Source organism: Eublepharis macularius, chromosome 11, assembly GCF_028583425.1.
Source record: "Eublepharis macularius isolate TG4126 chromosome 11, MPM_Emac_v1.0, whole genome shotgun sequence".
NCBI classification, from domain to species: Eukaryota; Metazoa; Chordata; class Lepidosauria; order Squamata; family Eublepharidae; genus Eublepharis; species Eublepharis macularius.
In genome coordinates this window covers 33,702,975-33,722,417 of record NC_072800.1, presented here as the reverse complement: position 1 = coordinate 33,722,417, position 19,443 = coordinate 33,702,975, and the positions used below count along the sequence as shown (strand labels likewise).

Below are 19,443 nucleotides of genomic sequence, written 5' to 3'. Positions count from 1 at the left end.
GGGCCATTGCATTGAAATCGTAGGAGGTCATAGTCCCTCTCTATACTGCCTTGGTCAGGCCACACCTGGAGTACTGTGTGCAGGTCTAGAGGCCTCACTTCAAAAAGGATGTGGACAAAATCGAGAGGGTGCAGAAGAGAGTGACGAGGATGATCAGGGGTCTGGAGACTGAGCCCTACGAGGAAAGGCTGAGGGCCTTGGGAATGTTTAGTTTGGAGAAGAGGAGACTGATAGGGGGACATGATTGCTCTCTTTAAATATTTGAAAGGCTGTCATTTGGAGGAGAGCAAGGAGCTGTTCCAGTTGGCAGCAGAGGATAGGACCCGAAGCAACAGACTTAAATTACATGCAGAAAGGTACTGCCTGGATATTAGGAAAAACTTCTTCATGGTCAGAGTAGTTCAAAGATGGAATCAGCTGCCTAGGGAGGTGGTGAGCTCCCCTTCACTGGTAGTTTTCAAGAAGAGGCTGGATGAATATTTGTCAGGGATGCTTTAGGCACATCCTGCGTTGGGCAGGAGGTTGGACTAGAAGGTCTGTATGGCTCCTTCCAACTCTCTGATTCTGTGATTTCTCTGAACATTTTTATGTTGATTCATTTATATATTGGTGTCTCAGCTCTTTTAGATTGTGTACCACAGTGTTAATTTAATGTGTACCTCTCTTTTAGTGCTTCTTGGCTTGATTCTCCACTTTCACCTACATCTTCATCTCTTTCCTACTCATTATAACATTATTTATGGGGTGGAGAAAGCAGACGGAAAAAACACTTTCTTCCTCTTACTATACTGGAACTCGGGCGTCTGATTAAGTGGCTGGTAGATTCAGGATGGACAAAACGAAGTACTACTTTACTCAACAGATAATTTACATTGTGAAATTTGCTGCTGGTAAATGTAGTGATAGCCAGTGGCATGGAAGGTTTTAATAGGGGATTAGACAGATTCATGGAGGAGAGAGGTCTGTCAATGATTACTAGCTATGTTGACTAAAGGGAACCTCTGTGTCTAAAGGCAGTAAGCGTCTGAATGCCAGTGCCAAGAAGCAACATTGGGGAAAGTCTTGGGTTCCATGCTCTTTCTTTTTTGGCCCTTCAGGGCAACTGGTTGGTCAGTCTGTAAAACAGGATATTGGACTAGAAGGACCACTGGTTTGATCTTGCCAGGTACGTTTTGTCTCTCCTTGGTATGGAAGGGAAAATACAGAAGCATGCATACCATGCTGATGCTTTAAAGAGAGAAGATTTTCCTCTTAGATTACTTGGGAGGAAACCAGATTAGAAACAGAAGAAGGGGTGCAATTGCGGTGAGAATTATCTTAATGCCTGGTAAGTGTTCAAGCCCCCCCCCCATGCTGTTACCACAGTATGGGAGCCACTTCTTAAGACAGTTTAGTGTGAAGCATCTAATAAAAACTTGCTTGGTCTGACATGTCAGGTGTTTATGGAAGTAACAATGGCAGTGTTCTAACCATGTTTTTCCTGGGTTGGCTGAGAGTAGGAATTTTATAATGGTTGCTGTTGCTGGATGCAGCTGTGCTTCCAGCAAGTCTTCAAGAATAGATTCCCTCCCCCCCGTAAGCTATTTGGAAGTCTCTTGTATAATAGAGATAAACAGGTAAAAATTATATACATTTCAGTGTAAATTAAAGGTGGAAAGTACTTGCTCCTCTGTGTATTCTTTCTATTTATCTTAAATCTCTGTTATTTTGTTGTGGTTTAAAGAAAAACTTCAAAGTTTGCTAGTCTCTTTTAGCATGATTAATATGGGCCAAAAGATCATAGATTAAATTAAGGTGGCCAGCCCTAGCTTTCAATTAACTGATCAATTGATAAGGTATATTTAGGTTGGGAATGTCTAGTACCACTGTAACAAAAAGATACCCATCATTACAAACAAATGAGTGAGAACTATTTTGAAATAATGAAATTCTAAACAATTATAAGAAGTATTCATTGCCATTAGGGCAATGCAAATGAGTGTCTCTCAAAATGCTATATGATTTTCATTAGCATTTGTTTGGAATCTTAAGGGTGGCCCAGACAATTAGAGATTTTGGTTACAATAATATCAAGAACTGCGAAATACTAGAGAGTGCAAGCAGAGCTGCTGGGGCCGGCTCTCCAGAGGAGGTTTAGCTGCTTTGAGTTCATTCTGCTTTTTTCCCATTCCTCTGTGAGAGAGAGAGTGAGAGCGAGAGCGAGAGCGAGAGCTGGGGCCGGCACAGGCTCTGCAGAGGAAGTTTAACTGTTTTGAGTTTATTCTGCTTTTTTACCATTCCTCTGTGTGAGAGAGAGCTACTAGGGTCGGCTCTCCAGAGGACGTTTAGCTGCTTTGAGTTCATTCTGCTTTTTCCCATTCCTCAGAGAGAGGGGGGAGGGGGGAGGAGACAGCTGGGGCCCAGCACAGGCTCTGCAGAGGAGGTTTAGCTGCTTGGAGTTCATTCTGCTTTCATTTCATTCAGGGGTTTCTGTGTATGTGTGTGCTGCTTTGAGTTCATTCTGTTTTACTTTCATTGGGGGAGTGGGTGGGTGGGGCTGTGTGTGTATGTGTGCTGCTTTGAGTTCATTCTGCTTTCTTTTCATGGGGGTGTGTGGGGCTGTGTGTGTGTGTTGCTTTCATTCTTTTGTTCACTGAAGTTGACAGTGTTATGGTTCCCACAGCTTTTGAATGCAGATTGGTTCTGTGTTAGTTAAATATATCAGTTATGGTTATTTTTATTAGTTAAAATATTAGTTATGGTTATTCCAGTTTTATGCTAGGAATGGATAGCTGCGTCACAGAAGGCTTTTATCAATATATTCATCAGCATATAAGTGTTCTTATATCTTAATAGCTTCCGGAAGTGATGGCATCATGCAGTTCCGGGAGCGCGTGCGCATGCTTTGTGCGCGCACATGTGATAATAGAGAGTTCCACCACCTCTTTTCCCAGAAAAAAAGGCCTAGGTGTAAGGATGTCAATAAATTGGCATATAGGTTAATTTGCTAAACACAGAGCTTAAATCGAATTGAAATAATGTTTAACTGTTACTTGGAATTGTCTTGTGTTCTTAATGCATAAAGAGCAACAGGACTCTAATCTAGAGAACCTGGTTTGATTCCCCACTCCTCCACTTAAAGCCAACTGGGTGACCTTGGGTAAGTCACAGCTTTTTGGACCTCTCTCAGCCCCACCCATGTCAAAGGGTGATTGTCGTGAGGGTAATAATAAAACACTCTGAGTGGGCATTAAGTTGTCCTGAAGGGCAGTATATAAATCGAATGTTGTTGTTATAAATCAAATTAAGGTGTTGTTGTTGTTATTATAAATGTTAATACAGCTTGTCCTGTTTGTCCTCATTCTTTTAGACAATAACTTGAAAGAGGATGCTTTATTGTATGGCAGAGGATGTCTTTTGGGGTTCACTTTACCACAATATGTGGTGGTTGTAATTGAGAAGTTTCCTAGATGAGAACAATGTTGCACATTCATGATGGAAATATGTTATTATTGAAAACAAAGTAGCAGCAGTCAGTGCTAAAAGGTTTCTTAAATGCTATTGAATGTGGTGCTATCTTTAGGTACCATTAGAGCATCAGAGAGCAAATCCATAATGTCTGTTTCCCTAATCAGAAAAAGAGCAAGGTGCCTTTTAAAGATAATATTGAAAAAATTAAATTCCAAATGAGTGTGATTATTTTAAAACGGTTTTCCTCTAAAGCGTATTACTCACAATACGAGATGGTTGCAAGTAAGAAAACAATACAAAGATTTTGACTTAAATTTAAACATTTCAAGAAATGTTTAGTGTACACCAAAATACAGAAGTATTGAACTTTTCTGCCTCCCCATCCTACTGCAACCAACTGATCTCCACGTAATTCTGCTCTGAGGGAGAGAGAACCTGAAGAATGACAGGGCTCAGATCTGCCTTGGGAAGGAGGAATCTGCAGAAATTTCTGTTGGTGGAAAATTTAGGCTGGATCTAACCTACCACCTTTTCTTTAACATTTCTTCTTGTGTAAGTGCTGTACAATTTTTATCTTAACCATGTTTAGCCCCCAATTTGGTATTATGTCTCTGGTTCTCGCAGTCTTTTTTGCCTTGAGGGAATGAGAAAAGGTGATAGGCTGGGGAACTTAGAGAGCTTGGAAGCACAAAATCCTGTTTGAAGATGGCTTGCAGCTGTGAAAATGGAATGAAGAGCCAGCGCTCTCCCTGTTTCACCCCCCCGCCCCTGCCCCCAAAGCATGGACATAGTTGAATCATCCTGTTAGCAAAGGACTATTTCCTGTGGTTCTAATAAGATGTCTGAAGCTTCTTTGTATTTACAGGGGGTTTTTTTTAATTCCTTTTACTTTTCAAGATTTTACTCTTTGAATTTTCAACTTTTTTGCTGCTTAACATTGATTTGGATCCAACCAACTTTTCCGCTGATGAAAATGGGAGGAGTGGATACCTCCCTTGGACTACCAAAGGTGGCTATGCTGTGGACAATAGGACACACGTGAACAAAAGTCATGTAAAACGGTAGTTGTAATAAGTGGTCAGGGGGAGATTTTAGGGGGACAGTTGTCTGGATCCAACCCATAGCTTAGATATTTTGTTCCTATCTGCTGAATCACCTCAAAATCATTGTTTCTGCTGTTCATTTGTACTGCTCAGGGTGAAACTACATGTTAAATCTGCCATGTGATTGCCACAGAAACTTGGAATAGGATGCCAGTTGCGAGTTCCTCATGGGAATTCAATTTAGAAGCCTTACAGGGGCCCAATTCTGGTTGGGACTGCTGCATGGGGAGAAGAGGAGGTTCCTCCCATACTGTTTCCCTGGCCAAAATGGTTGCCACACTTGGGGTGGGGGCTGCACTTACATGGAATGCTTGCACATGTTACCCCCCCAAGGCGGCAAGTAACATCCCTGGGCCCATTTCAGGTTAGGAAAACAGCATGGAGAGGGGAGGCAGAAGCCTAACCTTTCCCCTGCGCCTCCATCCTGAACAGAATTGGGCCTTTGTGGTGCTTCTAAATGGAGTTCCCACAGGGAACTCATAGCTGGCATCCTGTTGCAAGTTCCTGTGGCAGTCATATAGTAGATGTAGTTTGTACCTCAATTAGAAGCTCGCAGGACTTCCATTCTTCTAGTAATGGTAAAAAAATGGACTTGCATGCTTTCCTTGCTGGAGGTGGAAGTTAGTTAGCATATTTGCTGAATACCTGCCATTTTCCCTGGATAGAGAATTGAGATGTCAATATTCTCTCAGAATATGCATTTTATGCATATCTGTGCTCAAAGTCACAACTTATGTGCATGCTGTTTTAAGCAGAATAAAGATTTTTTAAAAAGAAAGCAATGGAAAGAGTTGTGTCATTTTAAAGTATGTTTTGAAACCTTCGTTTTTTGCACAAGGCCACCTGGAATATGGCAGAAGTAAAACTTAAACTGGAGACTTCCTAGCTCACTATTCTCACTCTGTACCTTTAAATAAGCCTCATGCCGTCTATTGCTGGTACATTGGCTGGACTGCTGTTTGCAAGAAGGTGAAGAATAGGGAGGTAGGCATGACAGTTAATAACATGAAGTAGAAAGAAACAGAGGCAAACAAACGTTGAAAAGCAAGACTAGAAGGGGTGTAGATGTAATTGCAGCAAAATTACAAGAGAGACAATTTCAGCATGATTTTATTTAACAACATTTTTCTACTACCTTTCAAAGAGAACATGAGGCAAATTTTAGTTTTATATATGATTTTAATCAATATCTAATAGCTATTTGTTGTCCTCTTCAAAACATCTGCACAGTAGAGACACCTAGGTCTAGGGTACAAGTTTCTGCAAATCTTAGACAAAGCACAAGTTTTAAAAAACTGGTTTTAACCCCTGCATAAAGAACTGTGCATGTAGGTGTGCACACAATGGGGAGGGGGCGGGGAGCTGATACTGATGGCATGTTGGATTGCTACAGCCCAAACTGGACAAAATGAACTGTAGAAAAGCCTGATGTTGCTTGACCTTTACCAGCAGATGGGAGAACAGAATCACTTGGGAGTAGGAGTGTGGCAGGATCATGGGGGCTACCATAGAGGGAAGGAATGCTTAGAAGCAGCAGCAAGAAAGGGGACCAAGAAGGTAATGGGGGGGGGGGAGGACTAGGAGGTAGGTCAAGGGAAACCAAAAGTGGGCAAGGAGGTTTGTTTATTATTTTTTACATATTCATTTTAGATTTTTATATTGCCTCTCCCCCGAAGGAGGCTTGAAGTAGTTTACAACATTAAAAGTAGCAATAAATATTATATATTAAAACAAAAAACATTTCTACAATCAAGGATTCCCACAAATACAGCCAGTTATTTGGTGAGCAGTTTGGATAACTCCATTAAACTGATTACATTCTCTTCTCACACAATTAGACTTCCTTGCTGCTGCCACCGCCTCTGGTTTTTAAAAGGACAAATAGTAAAATTTTTAAAAATTCAAGGTATGAGTTGAGACTGTTTATTGTTTCTGTATGCCTTCAGTATCTGTGTATCAGTGTCTCTAATTTTGCAATCAGTGATTCTGATCACTGATTATACAGGTACAAAAAGCAGCCGAAGCGTCGATTAGATGTCATTCCTTTAAAGGATGCAATCAGTTGTGCAGATAAGACAAAGGGAATGTATGTCAAGCAACTCCATGTTTTTCAGTTTGCTGAATTTAATGACCCAAACAAACATGAGCCCAGGGGATACTGGACAAAAGCACTTGCCACAACCAAGTGGCTACTGCACAGCTGCTCAGAACAGTACTATGCTTATGAGCTTGCCTCACACATAATCAAGAAAGTTCAGACATAGTACATTGAGCGTATTTGCAGCATAATTCTCACACACTTAGTTTCAATGAACAGTTACTATTATCTGCAGCATAAGCGATCAAACCTAGGATAAGACTCAAGTTCAAATGCCTGGTGAATAGAAAAGTCTTCATCTGCTTCCAGATGATAGAAGTGACAGAGGGAGATAAGTGAGCTTCTGGGGAAGCCGCTTTCATTATATTGGAGGTGTCTATCTTGGTTTAAGTAACAGGACTGATAAAATGAACTTCTGGTCACAACTGCTCTCAGCATATTGATGAACCCAGTTTTTTAAAGAGTAAGCAGGCTGTGGGGAACGTTTGGTGCAGTATACAAATTCTAGAAGACAAGGGAGAGCTGGAAATTGGATTGGAAAAGTGCAGAGTTACATTGGTTGTGTGTTTTGTTCTCTAATACTTCTTAATTCACAACTTTCATTCAATTTTGAAAGCTGCTAGTATTTAGAAATAAATTTCTTGGAGCTTAGCTCTGAACTTATTTTCTCAATAGGTAATCGCTATGCTTTGGTTCCTGTTCCTTTTTCATGTCTTGCAAAAATGTCTATATAGCCTTGGTTCCAGTGCCAAATAGCAGTGTGAGTCTAGCTGCACCACAGCACTAGCTGCTTATCTAGTGATGTTCTCTTATATGCCTCTTATATTTTAGGCACATAACACCAGAGAAGTTTTATGTGGAAGCTTGTGATGATGGAGCCAATGATGTACTGGCCATTGACAGAGTCTCCACAGAGGTCACTCTTACAGGTATCTCTTTCCCATCACTTTGAACACTACCTAGTGTGGCATTTGATTTATTTTCCAGCTATTAAAGAGTTGTCAGCAATATGAAGACTTTTCTGGTTGTCTTCTGGCTGTACTTTGTAGCCTTCAGTGCTGATCCAAATGACTTTTTAAAAAAACCCTCCATGAACCTTCTCTAGCAGGAAGCTTCTCTTGACACACGACTTGCCTTAAGTCTTACGATTGCATCATGCTGGGCAGTATGTGTTACTAACCTAATGCTATTCACAATGTCTTTCCTTTGCAGTTAAAAAAGATATTCCTCCTTCAGCTGTTACCAGGCAAATATATGGTATTTTGGGAACAATACGTCTAGTGGCAGGTAAGATTTTCTGGATGAGTGAACAGTTGTTGGCATCAGTACATTGATAACTGTTATTTAGGTAGGAGGGAGAGGTATGTGTTAGTGAATGAGAGAGCGTTCAGTAGTTTCTGTGTTTCAGTATGAGTGTACCTTAAATGTTCAATATTTGGTTTCAGCACAAATTTGGCTGTCCTTTTTTTAACTAAAGGATATGAATTCCAATGATGTATAGATGAATGAGGATTAAATTGGACTTAACAAGAGATCCAGGCATTATATATCTGTGTATTTATTTGTGTCTATGATGTAGGGTACTAAACTCCCCCTCTCCTCAATCTCACTGCATTCTTGGAAGAAAAATGTTGAAACCAGTGATCTGGCTCTGGGACTGTGTGCACATGTGAATTCCCCCTGTTGCATCTAGTTTGGCCAGCAAACAATCTTCTAAATATTAACATGGCTCTTAAGAAAGTCCTGTATCAAGAACCTAATTAGATGTTCAGGTTGACTGTATGATGCAGTTCTGCTGGGTTTGCCCCACTCTGAACTATAAATTGGCTATTGCACACTTGGGTATTTCATTTCTCCCATGTAGTTTAAAAGAGAAAAATGCCTAGTCCATTAGAATGAATATCTGTCTCCCTGAAAGAGCTATTCTAGTTTTTCTAATAGTAGAGAGAGTTTATAGCGTGGAACCATATTGAAGTTTGCAGAACCCCCACCTGCAGTCTTCTAGAATAGTCATCTTTAATTGGAATATGTATCTTAAACAGAAGTGACCATGAATCTGATGAAAACTAAAATAAGTAATAGAAACTTATTTGCAGTTGTTCACAAGGGATATGAAACTACCTGTGGTTTGTGATACAAGTGAAAAGTTCAATTCCAAGGTGTGTTTGTGTATGTTGGGGAGGGGGGGAGTCCTTTGGAATGTGATAGTAAAAAACTATACTTTTTGAAAAAGGGCATTGAGTTCAGTGTAACTGCCCACCCAGTTTATATTGTTAGTTACAGCTGGTATAGATTTTTCTTTTACTTAAAAAAGCAGTTTATGTAATTGAATTGTCCCTTGCTTTTGTACAGGCACGTACCTTATTGTAATAACAAAAAAGAGAAAAGTAGGAGAATTTTTCAGCCATGCCGTTTGGAAAGCAATGGACTTTGACATTCTCTCTTACAAAAAGACAATGTTACATTTAACTGATATTCAGGTTAGTATAGATTTGTCAACAGAAAAATAGCTTTTGACCACTTCAGAAGTTTAAGCAAGATATTTTATGAAGTGCAGATCGTTATCTTGTTCTTAAAATCCATTAACTGAACAGTTATTCGTAAGTTAATCTTTTACTTTTTATGAGCTTGGCAAACCTGTATGCTGTCTGGGATGCAAAGGGTTGCTTTTCTGCCGTCACATCTTTTGAAAAGCTGTTTCTGAAGGCTAAGAATAAATAGAGCAAATGAAGATGGAAAGGAAAACTGGCACACTTGACTCCTTTCCTCTTGCACATGGAAGTGCTTTTAATTTTTGCACAGGGTTCTTTGGATTCTGGTCATCATCTCGGAGCTTTTTCTGGAGATTTGAATCTGCTCTGTTTACCTGAAAGAAAGATAATGTGAGACTGTCTAAAAATGGTACACAAATATTAATGTATAATATACTTGTAACTTGCATGGGAATGCAACATAACCTCCCTCTTTTTCTTGTTGGCATATCTGGGCTGGGGCAAACCCTGGTCTTCCTGATGAGTAAATACAGTAATCCTTAATTATCATGTTAAGTTTGAGCCTGATTTTCTTTTGGATAATAGGCTTGCAAGCAAGAACACAAAATAAATAGAATCAGCAACAAAAGGATAATGTTTTAACTTTTTATAAAATACGATTATATGTTGATGCAGTACACATTGTCTGTGTACTATTGCTTCAAAGCCAAAAAGATTGTGATGTTTCGCTAGTGATCATTAATGGGGACAGAGTGGGGCTATATTGTAACAGCTGGATATAGTTACCGCTGTTGTCCCCATTATGAAATGAGGATTCTTGAGTCTTTCTGCATACGGTTTAAAACCGATGATAGGAGAATCTTGTGTTCATTGGTAGGAAAAAATGAAATTAAAGAAAGCTTAATAAGCCTGTGAATGATTCCTTTTCTTTATAGTTACAGGATAATAAAGCCTTTTTAGCAATGATCAGCCATGTGTTAAATGTGGATGGATTTTATTTCTCTACAACGTATGACTTAACACACACCTTGCAACGGCTGGCTAATACGAGTCCAGAGTTTCAAGAAATGAGCTTGCTAGAGAGGGTAAGGATGTTTATGCTCAGCATCTTGACAATTTTAGTGAAGACAAGAAATGTACATTTTCATTACATGAATGGTGATATGAAAATATAAGACTGTCCTCCCACAGAGCATCAAACACTGTCTTCCCCCCACTGCCCCCCATCCTCTTTTTATTTTATTTTTTAATTGAGAAGGGTCAGGGTGATGAAATCATTGGAGGGATATAAATGGAGGAAAACTCAAAAGAGAATGTGACTGAATACAAGTGAGAGCCTGTTATGCCTACTCTGCAGCAGTGTGAAAGGTGAAATGGGCTGTCTCCACTGCTGTTGTATTCACATAGTACCATCCACTGGAGCTTTTCTCAGGTCCTTGAATATGTAGATGTGGAGAATGTGCAAACTTGCATTTGGTGGATAAAATCATTTGAATCTGCTTTGACTTACATGCCATTGTTGGTTTGGTTCAGTTGCAGAATGCTACTGGAATGCAACATATACTGCAACCTTTGGCCCTCATTGGCTCATAGTATATAGCTGGGTCAGGTTGATCAAAGTGCTTCAGGAAATAATAAATGCCCCTCTGAGGGAGGGTGTAGTCTTAACACTGCTTCTGAAGAAGGCATCTCTGAACCCAAATGACCTAAATAATTTCTGCTTAGTGGCCTATATTCCATTCTTGCGCAAAGTGCTCAAGTAGGTGTTGGCTATGCAGCTTCAGGAAGCAGGTTTCCCTCTCTCGCATCTAGTTTGGTTTATAAACTGACTTTTATGATTATAGAATTTTAAGATGATTCTTAAGAATGTTGGAGGCTTTAGTTTTTTCCCTCTTATCTGACTGGCTTACTCCAGAATATGGTATGTGGGGGCTATTAGTTGACCCTGGGATATGTATACTGGGGAGACTGTCTTGTCCCCCATCCTATTGAACATCAGCTTGAAACCCTTGGGAGAGCTCATCCATGGATCTGGAATATGCAGATGACACCCAGGTCTGTTCTGCCTATTTTCCCCTAACAGCTGAGTCAAGTAGGTCTGGCAGTTCTGAACAAATAAGGGCTAATAAACAGAAAGCCAGAACAGGTAAAAAACTGGGTGGTGTTGGTCATTAACAAAGTTGCTTGAAGACTGGGGGATCAACTTGTTCTGACAAAGGGCTGCACTTCCTCTGAAAAAGTAGGTTTGCAGTCTTGAGATGATACAGTATTTTGACCTACTGTTGAAGGCTCAGGAGTCCTCTGTTCATATAGTACCTCTTAGCTTTGCCAGCTGTGGTCACTTCTTGACAAGTGAGATCTGGCTATGGTGGTCTGTGTTCTGATCACAGCTATCTTAGATTACTGCAGCACACTTCATATGGAACTCCTTTTGTAAGCTGACTTGTAATTTAAAGTGGTCCAAAATGCAGCAGCGAGGCAATTGTGGGGGGCTGGAAACAGTGATGGTATTACCTCTGTACTGAATGATCTTCACCAGCTGCTCATTTGTTTCCAGGCACAATTCAAGGTGTGTTTACTTTGTGAGCCACCTTGACAGATCTCTGGAGAGGGAGCATACAAATTGCTGCATGAAGATGTTGTTGCAACATCACTCTTCAACTTTTAAATCAGTTGTACAGTAGTAATCTTTGTGACCCAACATATCCTCTTTCTGTGGAAAGACCCACATGTCTCAAAACTGTTATGTGTGAGAGTAGTAATATTGGCTTTCTGTAACATAAAATACTTTCTTGTTTAATTATATTCTGTGATTCAATTTCTTACAGGCAGATCCACGGTTTGTATGGAATGGACATCTTCTTAGAGAATTTGCTGCTCAGCCTGAGGTAACATATATTGTCTAATTGGGCATAATCTCTCAAGTACGATAGACCATAAAATATCTTTTTTAGTGATACAGCTATGGTTCTGACATCTGGAGGTATTATTAATAACACTTCAGTATTGCAACACGTTGTTTACTAACAGTGTTGTCAAAGAAAAGTAGGCTTTATTTAAATTGAAGCAGGAATCCCTTCAAGATTGTAACTTCTTACAATTGCCTATTTAGTATTCTTGTGGGGTGGAAGAAAATACAGACCATAAATAATGCAGTTCATGTATCTTATACTGGATATGGTTGCTATAGAGGGCTGGCGACAGTTGGGGATGGAGAGAGTCAGGAGCATATCTTAGGCTCTTTAAAACTCTGCAGATACAGTTTGTTCTCTTGGCTGTGTCTAATCCCTTTTCCATGGAGCTGCTTCTGTTATTTTTACTGCTACAATTGCTGAAACTGAATGTTTGTTCAGTGCCTGTGTTTGACTTGGAATCTATGTGGGTTGGGACTAATACAAAGGAGAAGGCCAGTTTTGATGATGGAGGTAGAAGACTAGCTTGGAGTTAACAGCAGAGAAACGTGAATCCTGTGACAGTCAGTTAGGTGGTATCCGAAGGTGGAAGAAAGAAGAGGCGTGGCTTAATTGTTGGATAACTGAGGCAGATCCAAATGTTAAGAAGGAAGCTTGGCAAAAGAGAGTGAGTCCCTTTATGTTACAGTAGCAGATGCCGAAGCAGATGCATGACCAGTTCTTCCCCACCTGTACTTCTGTTTTAAAATATATATTTTGAATACAGGCCTGAGAGAACATCCAGCAGCTCTTCGCTTGTAGAGCCTTTATAAAATACTGGCCTCCCAGATATCCCTTCAGATTCATTTGATTTTTTTGCCAACACGAATGTTAACTTAAACCTGTATAGGCCAATTTAGCTGTGTGGAACAAATACATTCAATCAGCATCCTGTGCAGCTTGTTAAGAACGGTCTTCAATTATGCATGCCAGATACAGTGTTTCCTGGCCAAGACTTGGCATAGATAGATCTCAGTTCAGCGAATGCCCTCGTTCTTTCCAGCTATGGGATAGGCAGCAAACAATAATGATGTGCTTTCCAAGTATATTTGAGAACTGTAAAAAAAATTGTTTCCCTGTCTCCCAAGGGGAGACATCACAAATATTTTTAGAGGTTGCACAGCAGCGCCTGATCACCTAACATAATTTATTAAGAGTTTTGGTTTCTCAGAATAGGTGCTTGTGAAACTGCAATAAAATGCGATGGTATCTTTAGTCAATGGTATCTTTGGCCTACAGTTTGATCATCAGCTGTGAGGACTAAGCCATCCTGCAGTTCTCTTAGCCAGCGTGCAAATTCACATTTCTGCAAGGAGGATGCCCTCTCCCTTGTAGTCCCAACACTGATTGTGCAGTGGCATTTAACTAGGATCAGTCTGTTGTTCCTTTGTCGTTGCAGTGGCTGGGTGTGAGAGATGAGCCAGGAAGTCCCTGATTGGCGTTTCGCCTCAGCCATCAACTTACTAGACTAAAGGAACTGTTCTCCATATCCCAATTAAATGGCTTAGTGGAAAAAAAATACTGTCAGTGCCCGTTTTGAGGCTGTGTTGTTATAACGGAGCAAGATTTTATCATATATGTACAAAACTACCTATGGTGTGGGACTATTTATCTTTCTTACAGGGTGGTTCAAAGCAATAATGTGCATGAAGCACTTTAAATGGTAAACATAGCAATTATATTGTCTTTGTCTATGGCAAAAGGCTATAAACACATCCAGTATGAACAGATATCCTTAATAACTATATACAGTATGAGCTGAGTGCATTCTCCTGAAAATACAACCCTGCAATCACACATTGTATTCCTTTGTCATAAAATTCATAACCCTCACCATTTCTGTTTTTGCTGTCTAATATTTGGTTAAGCTTTGTGACTCTGTAAATCTGCTAAATTTCTTGCTTGTATTGCAGATTCATAGGTTTGCTACACCAGTTATGCATGGATGTATCCTTTTGTAATCCTGCACAATAATGACATTTGGTTAATAATTAGTATTAATATGTATATGTGGAGGTGCCACTTAAAACAAACTTTTCAGCTTACATTCTTAGAAGATTAGTTTGGGAAGTTTAAAATAAATATTCAAATCTTCAGAAAAGAAAAGGGTAGCAGACAGACTTGTGCAGATGTGGGGGGAGGAGGCGGTGAATACCTATTACCATTTCAGAGTTCCAGACCCTCTTTGAGAAATGCTTGTGATATTAGATGGTTAAATAATGAAGAGCAAAGAGTTTTGCTTAAGATACTGTTGTCAAAGCTGCAAGCAGTACTCATCTTGTTTTAGTTTAAATTTGCACCATATTAAATCTGCACGCAGTTCATCTTATTGAAAAGAGCAGACAATAGGAAATAGTTTGAGTCAGGGTAGCAGTCATATTTCCACAAAAGTGGGGTTTCTGTCATCATTTCACAAAGCTGCTTTTTGAGTGGATGCCTAAAACAACAAAAAGTATCTGCAATGGTTGGCTTTGTTAATGTAATTCTTAGCATTATTGCAAGTACATTAGATGCCGCTTTCTGAAAGCTTCAGCCCTATAGACTCGTTCCAGTTGCTCTAACAGTTGTCCTTGTAAATAGGTGTAACTGCCTATCAACCATGAATAACCATAGTAATTCCAGAGAGTCTTTTCACCTCAAGCATATCAGTGAAACATTGGCTGATTCCGCACACATTGGATAATGCACTTTCAATGCACTTTATCAATCGATTGAGGTGGATTTTTTGTTCCGCACACAACAAAATCCGTTCCAAATGATCTATAAAGAGGATTGGAAGTGCATTATCCAACGTGTGCGGAATCACTCATGATGTATGCTACATGAAGTCAGAGGCAAACCTTAAAGGGACAGGGGTATTATGTGAAATAAACCTGGATATTGTCAATTCAGACAAGCCCCGTGGCAGAGTGGTAAGCTGCAGTAGTGCAGCCCAAGCTCTGCTCACGACCTGAGTTTGATCCTGGCAGAAGCTGGGTTCAAGTAGCTGGCTCGTGGTTAACTCAGCCTTCCATCCTTACAAGGTCGGTAAAATGAGTACCCAGTTTCCTGGGGATAAAGTGTAGATGAAGAGGGAAGGCAATGGCCAACCACCCCGTAACAAGTCTGCCAAGAAAATGTTGCGATGCAACGTCCCCCCATGGGTCAGTAATGACTCAGTGCTTGCACAGTGGACTACCTTTACCTATTGTCAATTCAAACATGGCATATCCTGGAAATGTAGACCAAAAACACTGGGTTGGGGGCATTACTCCTTGTCTTATGTCTTTGAATAGGAGAGTTCAACATGGTCTTAAACTTTTTTATTTATTTAAATCAACAGGATTTTAACTGTGGCTTCGTTATGCTTATTGTGCATATAGAGAATATTTGTATATAGAGAAATAGTTAATACTGTCACAGACTGCTTCTTGTTTATGTAAAATTATGCTTTGCTCTGCACACTCGTTTTAGGTTTTGTTGCTCTAATGCCTTGTCTCCAAGGATCAGAATCCTGATTTGATGTGACCTAATGGGTTTGGTTCACTGGCTGGCTGTCAGTTTCCAGTTTAATGCAGTTCCAGATTATCATCTCATGTATAATAATGCATGGAAAATTTCATGTTTTCTGTGTTTTGGAAATAATCTCTATGGAATCTTGAAGGGTTCATGGCATTCTGATGCAGATGCCAACTATTTGAAACATGCAAAGGTGCTTTTTATCACTGCCAGCCATTAAAGATGTAGGGCTGCAGTCCCAACTGTGCTTACTAGGAAGTAAGTTCCATTCAGCTCATTGGGATTGAGTAAATAGACTTAGGTTTCTGTTGTACAAGGGTGTGCTTTAAAAATCACCCAGCTCTGCTAGATCAGGGCCGTCGTCACACGGGCATCTGTTCCGTTAAATTTACAGCATATAGCGTCATACCTGATATCGGCACAGTAACGTTTCTTTGGGTCACCTCATGGCTCTTCGCGCTCCGAGCTGTCCACACCGAAGCGCTCTGTTCCATTCTCTCTAATGGCGCAGAAGCAGCTCCTCCCCTTTTTAAGTTTTTTTTTGCCGTTTAATTCTGCTATAACGGAATAACATTATATAAACATTCCTGTAGACCAACCCAGAACGACACTGATAGGTTGCCCTTTTTTCCCGCCCATGGAGTGGTCAGAACATTGGTTGACCCTTTTGTTTTTCTAACTTTAGCGAGGTGTGGTTTTGGGTTAAAATATTTCTCCAATGGTGATTGAGTCATTTTTACTTCAGCAGAAAATTTGCATTGTGTTATGTCGTTATGGCGTTATAAGGACATAATTTAAAAAAAAGGGAGTCGCGGGGAGAAATGGATTCTGGGATGAAGGGAGGGCATAGGGTGTTGCAAGGCAAAATACATCGATGTGAGGCATTCACACTGAGGCACAAAATATCGCGACTATCAAGTACAAAGCAGAAGAGAGAAAATCGCATCAGTGTTGGAATAAGGTGGGTGTTTGCTGGGAAATTGCGCCATTTTCGCGCTAAATAAAAGCCCGTGTGACAACGGCCCAGATCAAGTGTCCATCTAGTCCAGCATCCACAGTGCAAAAACCTGTAAGCATTGTGCTTACAGGTGAAAGCCAAAGTGTTCCCCCGCTGCTGCCCCTAGCAACTGGCATGCTGCCTTTGAATGCTGAGGTCTCCGTTTGTCTAGTGACTGGTATTAGCTGTCCGCCATGAATCTATCTGTCCATTTCGAAAGGTCTTTTAGCTAGCAGTCCTTTCATCACCTTGTAGCAGTATATCCTGAATGCATATTCTGAGTTCTGTGAAGTATTTCATTTAGTCCGTTGTGAATCCTTTATTGCGCAATTGAGTTCTAACTTTCTGGGAGAGTGAGAAAGAGTTCTTTAGCCACTTTTGCCATGTCATGCATAATTTTGTATTCCCTCTTAGTCTTCGCCTTTCCTCTCTCGGAAAAGTAGTCCATACCATTAATAGTAACTTCGGTTATCCTGAAACTTTTAAAATTTGTGTGTGTGTGTGTGTGTGGCACCATATATGTATGCAAGTATTCTACAATACTGGCTGTTCTGTTTACTATCTTAATACTCCCTAATGTTTTCATTAAGATATATACTTTTAGATATATACTTTTTAATACTTTGTCAGTCACTGCCCCTTCAGAGTTAGTCAGTGAATACGTAGAATTGTGGCACAAATCCTCATGTGTATCTCATGCTCCCATACAGATGACTCATTTTTTTCATGCTGTTGCCCACTCACCTGTTTGCACAAATCCCCTTGGAGCTGTTTGTGGTCTTTTCTGGTCTTCACAATCCTGGCTTATTTGGTGTCATCTGCAGATTTGGCTGCCTCATTATTCACCCCTATTTGATATGATTTATGAACAAACTGAATAGCACCAGTCCCAGTCCCCAGTAAAAATCCCTATAGAACCCTACTGCTTGCTTCTCTCCATGGTGAAAATTGTCATTTTACTCCTATTCTCTTGTTTCCCATTTAACAGTTCTTAATCCATAAAAAATCCCGTTCTTTTATCTTATGACTTCTAGGATTACTCAGGAGCCTTTAGTGAAGGACTCTGTTTTATACATCTAAAAGTATAAAGACTACTGAATTATCCACATGCTTATTAACACCCTCCAAGAACTCTGAACTGTTAATGAAACAGAATCAGTATGAATTCTGTAAAGAATTCTTTCTCAGCAGAGTTTGTTACTCCTTAATAGTGCTGTATTTAAAAGTACCATCCCTTAATTTATCCCAAACAAATGTCGGGTTACCTAAAATTTCCAGGCTGCTCTCTGGGTACATTACTAAACCCCAGCACTAGCTTCGCAACTTTCTTCTAACGGTTTGGTGAGTAGGCCAGATGTAGCAGCACATTCCTGGTTTTGTCTGGAGATCAGGAACTTCACATTTGAGTTCTTTGACTCCTCAGCGTATGCCATTCAAACCCAGGAACTTGTTGGTTTTTTGCCACCCCTGCAACTTTGTTTCTTTTCCCCCTCTATGTGATTCATTTCTTCTATCAGTCCAGCTGCCTCACTGGATTGCCTGTTCCTGATGCAGTTCAAGAAATATTTCTTTTTCAGCAGTATGCTTCTCAATTTCAATTTAGCTTGCCTTATCAACTTACTTTTCTTTGCCAGAACTTGTGCTCCTCCTTGTTTTCATATAATATTAATTATAACATGCACAAACATTAATGATCCTCTTACGTATTTAAGTTCTTTGTGTCTTCCTTCAAGATGTATTGATTACCTCCTAGAATTTCTTGCTTTCTGTAATGCTGTCAGTATTAGCATCATAGGTCAAATATTTTGGTTAATAAAACTGTCTCCCCCATTCTCCTTTTAAATCCTTAGTTGAATTAGAAATATATGAAAAACGCATCTCCCTTCTTCCTGCTCTCTCTTCCCAAGCCAGGCAACATAGCACCCCCCCCCCAATAGAATCGTGCATGTTTCTAGTTTAGTTGCTGGCTCTTAAATTTCAGTATTAAATTGCAATCAGAGCGGATATGTCTTTCATGTCCATAACAATAATGTCTTGGTCATTCTTTCTTCTTATTCTGTGTAATTTATTGCTGTAATCATGTGTAAATATATTCCTTAATGTATTTCCTTGTATCAGTTATTACAATGTACTCTTGCTCGATTAATGGAAAATATTTTGACTGGATTCTTATTTCCCGAAGAAGTTGTTTCAGAGCAGGTGTTCGCTATTATGTTAGAGGTAAGGGAAGACATGTGCAACTGCTGTATGAAATGGGTCAAATGGCTATATTGTGTTGGTGTTTCCTACAGACAGATGCAGATTTTGCTGAAGAAATTGCTTTGGGTGTTTGTAGCAACTCTGTATGCAGGTTAAAGTTCCTTTTTCTTTAAACAGCAAACTTTGTTAATGATGCTGAAAATGTTTGTATTGAGAAGCAAGGTAAAGTGAAGAGACTGTAAATTAAACCTGAAATTCTCTGTTGCTGAGTGTGGCATAGATCTGGAAACCATAAGTTCAAAGCTTCACCAGCCACAAAGCCAACTGTGGCTTTGTGCAAGTTGCTCTCACCTTACCATAATTCACAGTGTTGTTATGGAGCTCACATGGCATTTTGATCCCAGTAGTGGAAGGCAAAAATACAAAAAACACCCCCCAACCCTCCATAGAAAAGGAGACAGGATCCTTGTGCAAGATCTTCAAATGTACCTAGTGTCCTTTGAACTCCAGTTGCATCCTCTCACCACTGCTGCTGTGCCAGACCTGAGGGTTGGTAGTAAAGGATCTTCATCACTATTTCTTATCTCTCTCTCAAAGAGCTACTTCTGCAGCGACTGAATTATGTTGACTCTGCATTGTTTCCCAAAGAGAAAAA

At 40.0% G+C, this 19,443-nt stretch overlaps 1 protein-coding gene across 1 annotated transcript in view; it reads left to right on the top strand.

The window, feature by feature from the left end:
- SACM1L (SAC1 like phosphatidylinositide phosphatase) overlaps positions 1–19,443 on the top strand; it is a 42,373-nt gene that overhangs the window by 9,080 nt on the left and 13,850 nt on the right. Inside the window, exons 2-8 of the mRNA XM_054991744.1 lie at positions 7,483–7,580; positions 7,864–7,938; positions 9,004–9,131; positions 10,079–10,228; positions 11,972–12,031; positions 14,008–14,041; positions 18,708–18,809. Coding sequence (XP_054847719.1) covers positions 7,483–7,580; positions 7,864–7,938; positions 9,004–9,131; positions 10,079–10,228; positions 11,972–12,031; positions 14,008–14,041; positions 18,708–18,809 — 647 coding nt within the window. The remainder of the gene's footprint in view (positions 1–7,482; positions 7,581–7,863; positions 7,939–9,003; positions 9,132–10,078; positions 10,229–11,971; positions 12,032–14,007; positions 14,042–18,707; positions 18,810–19,443) is intronic.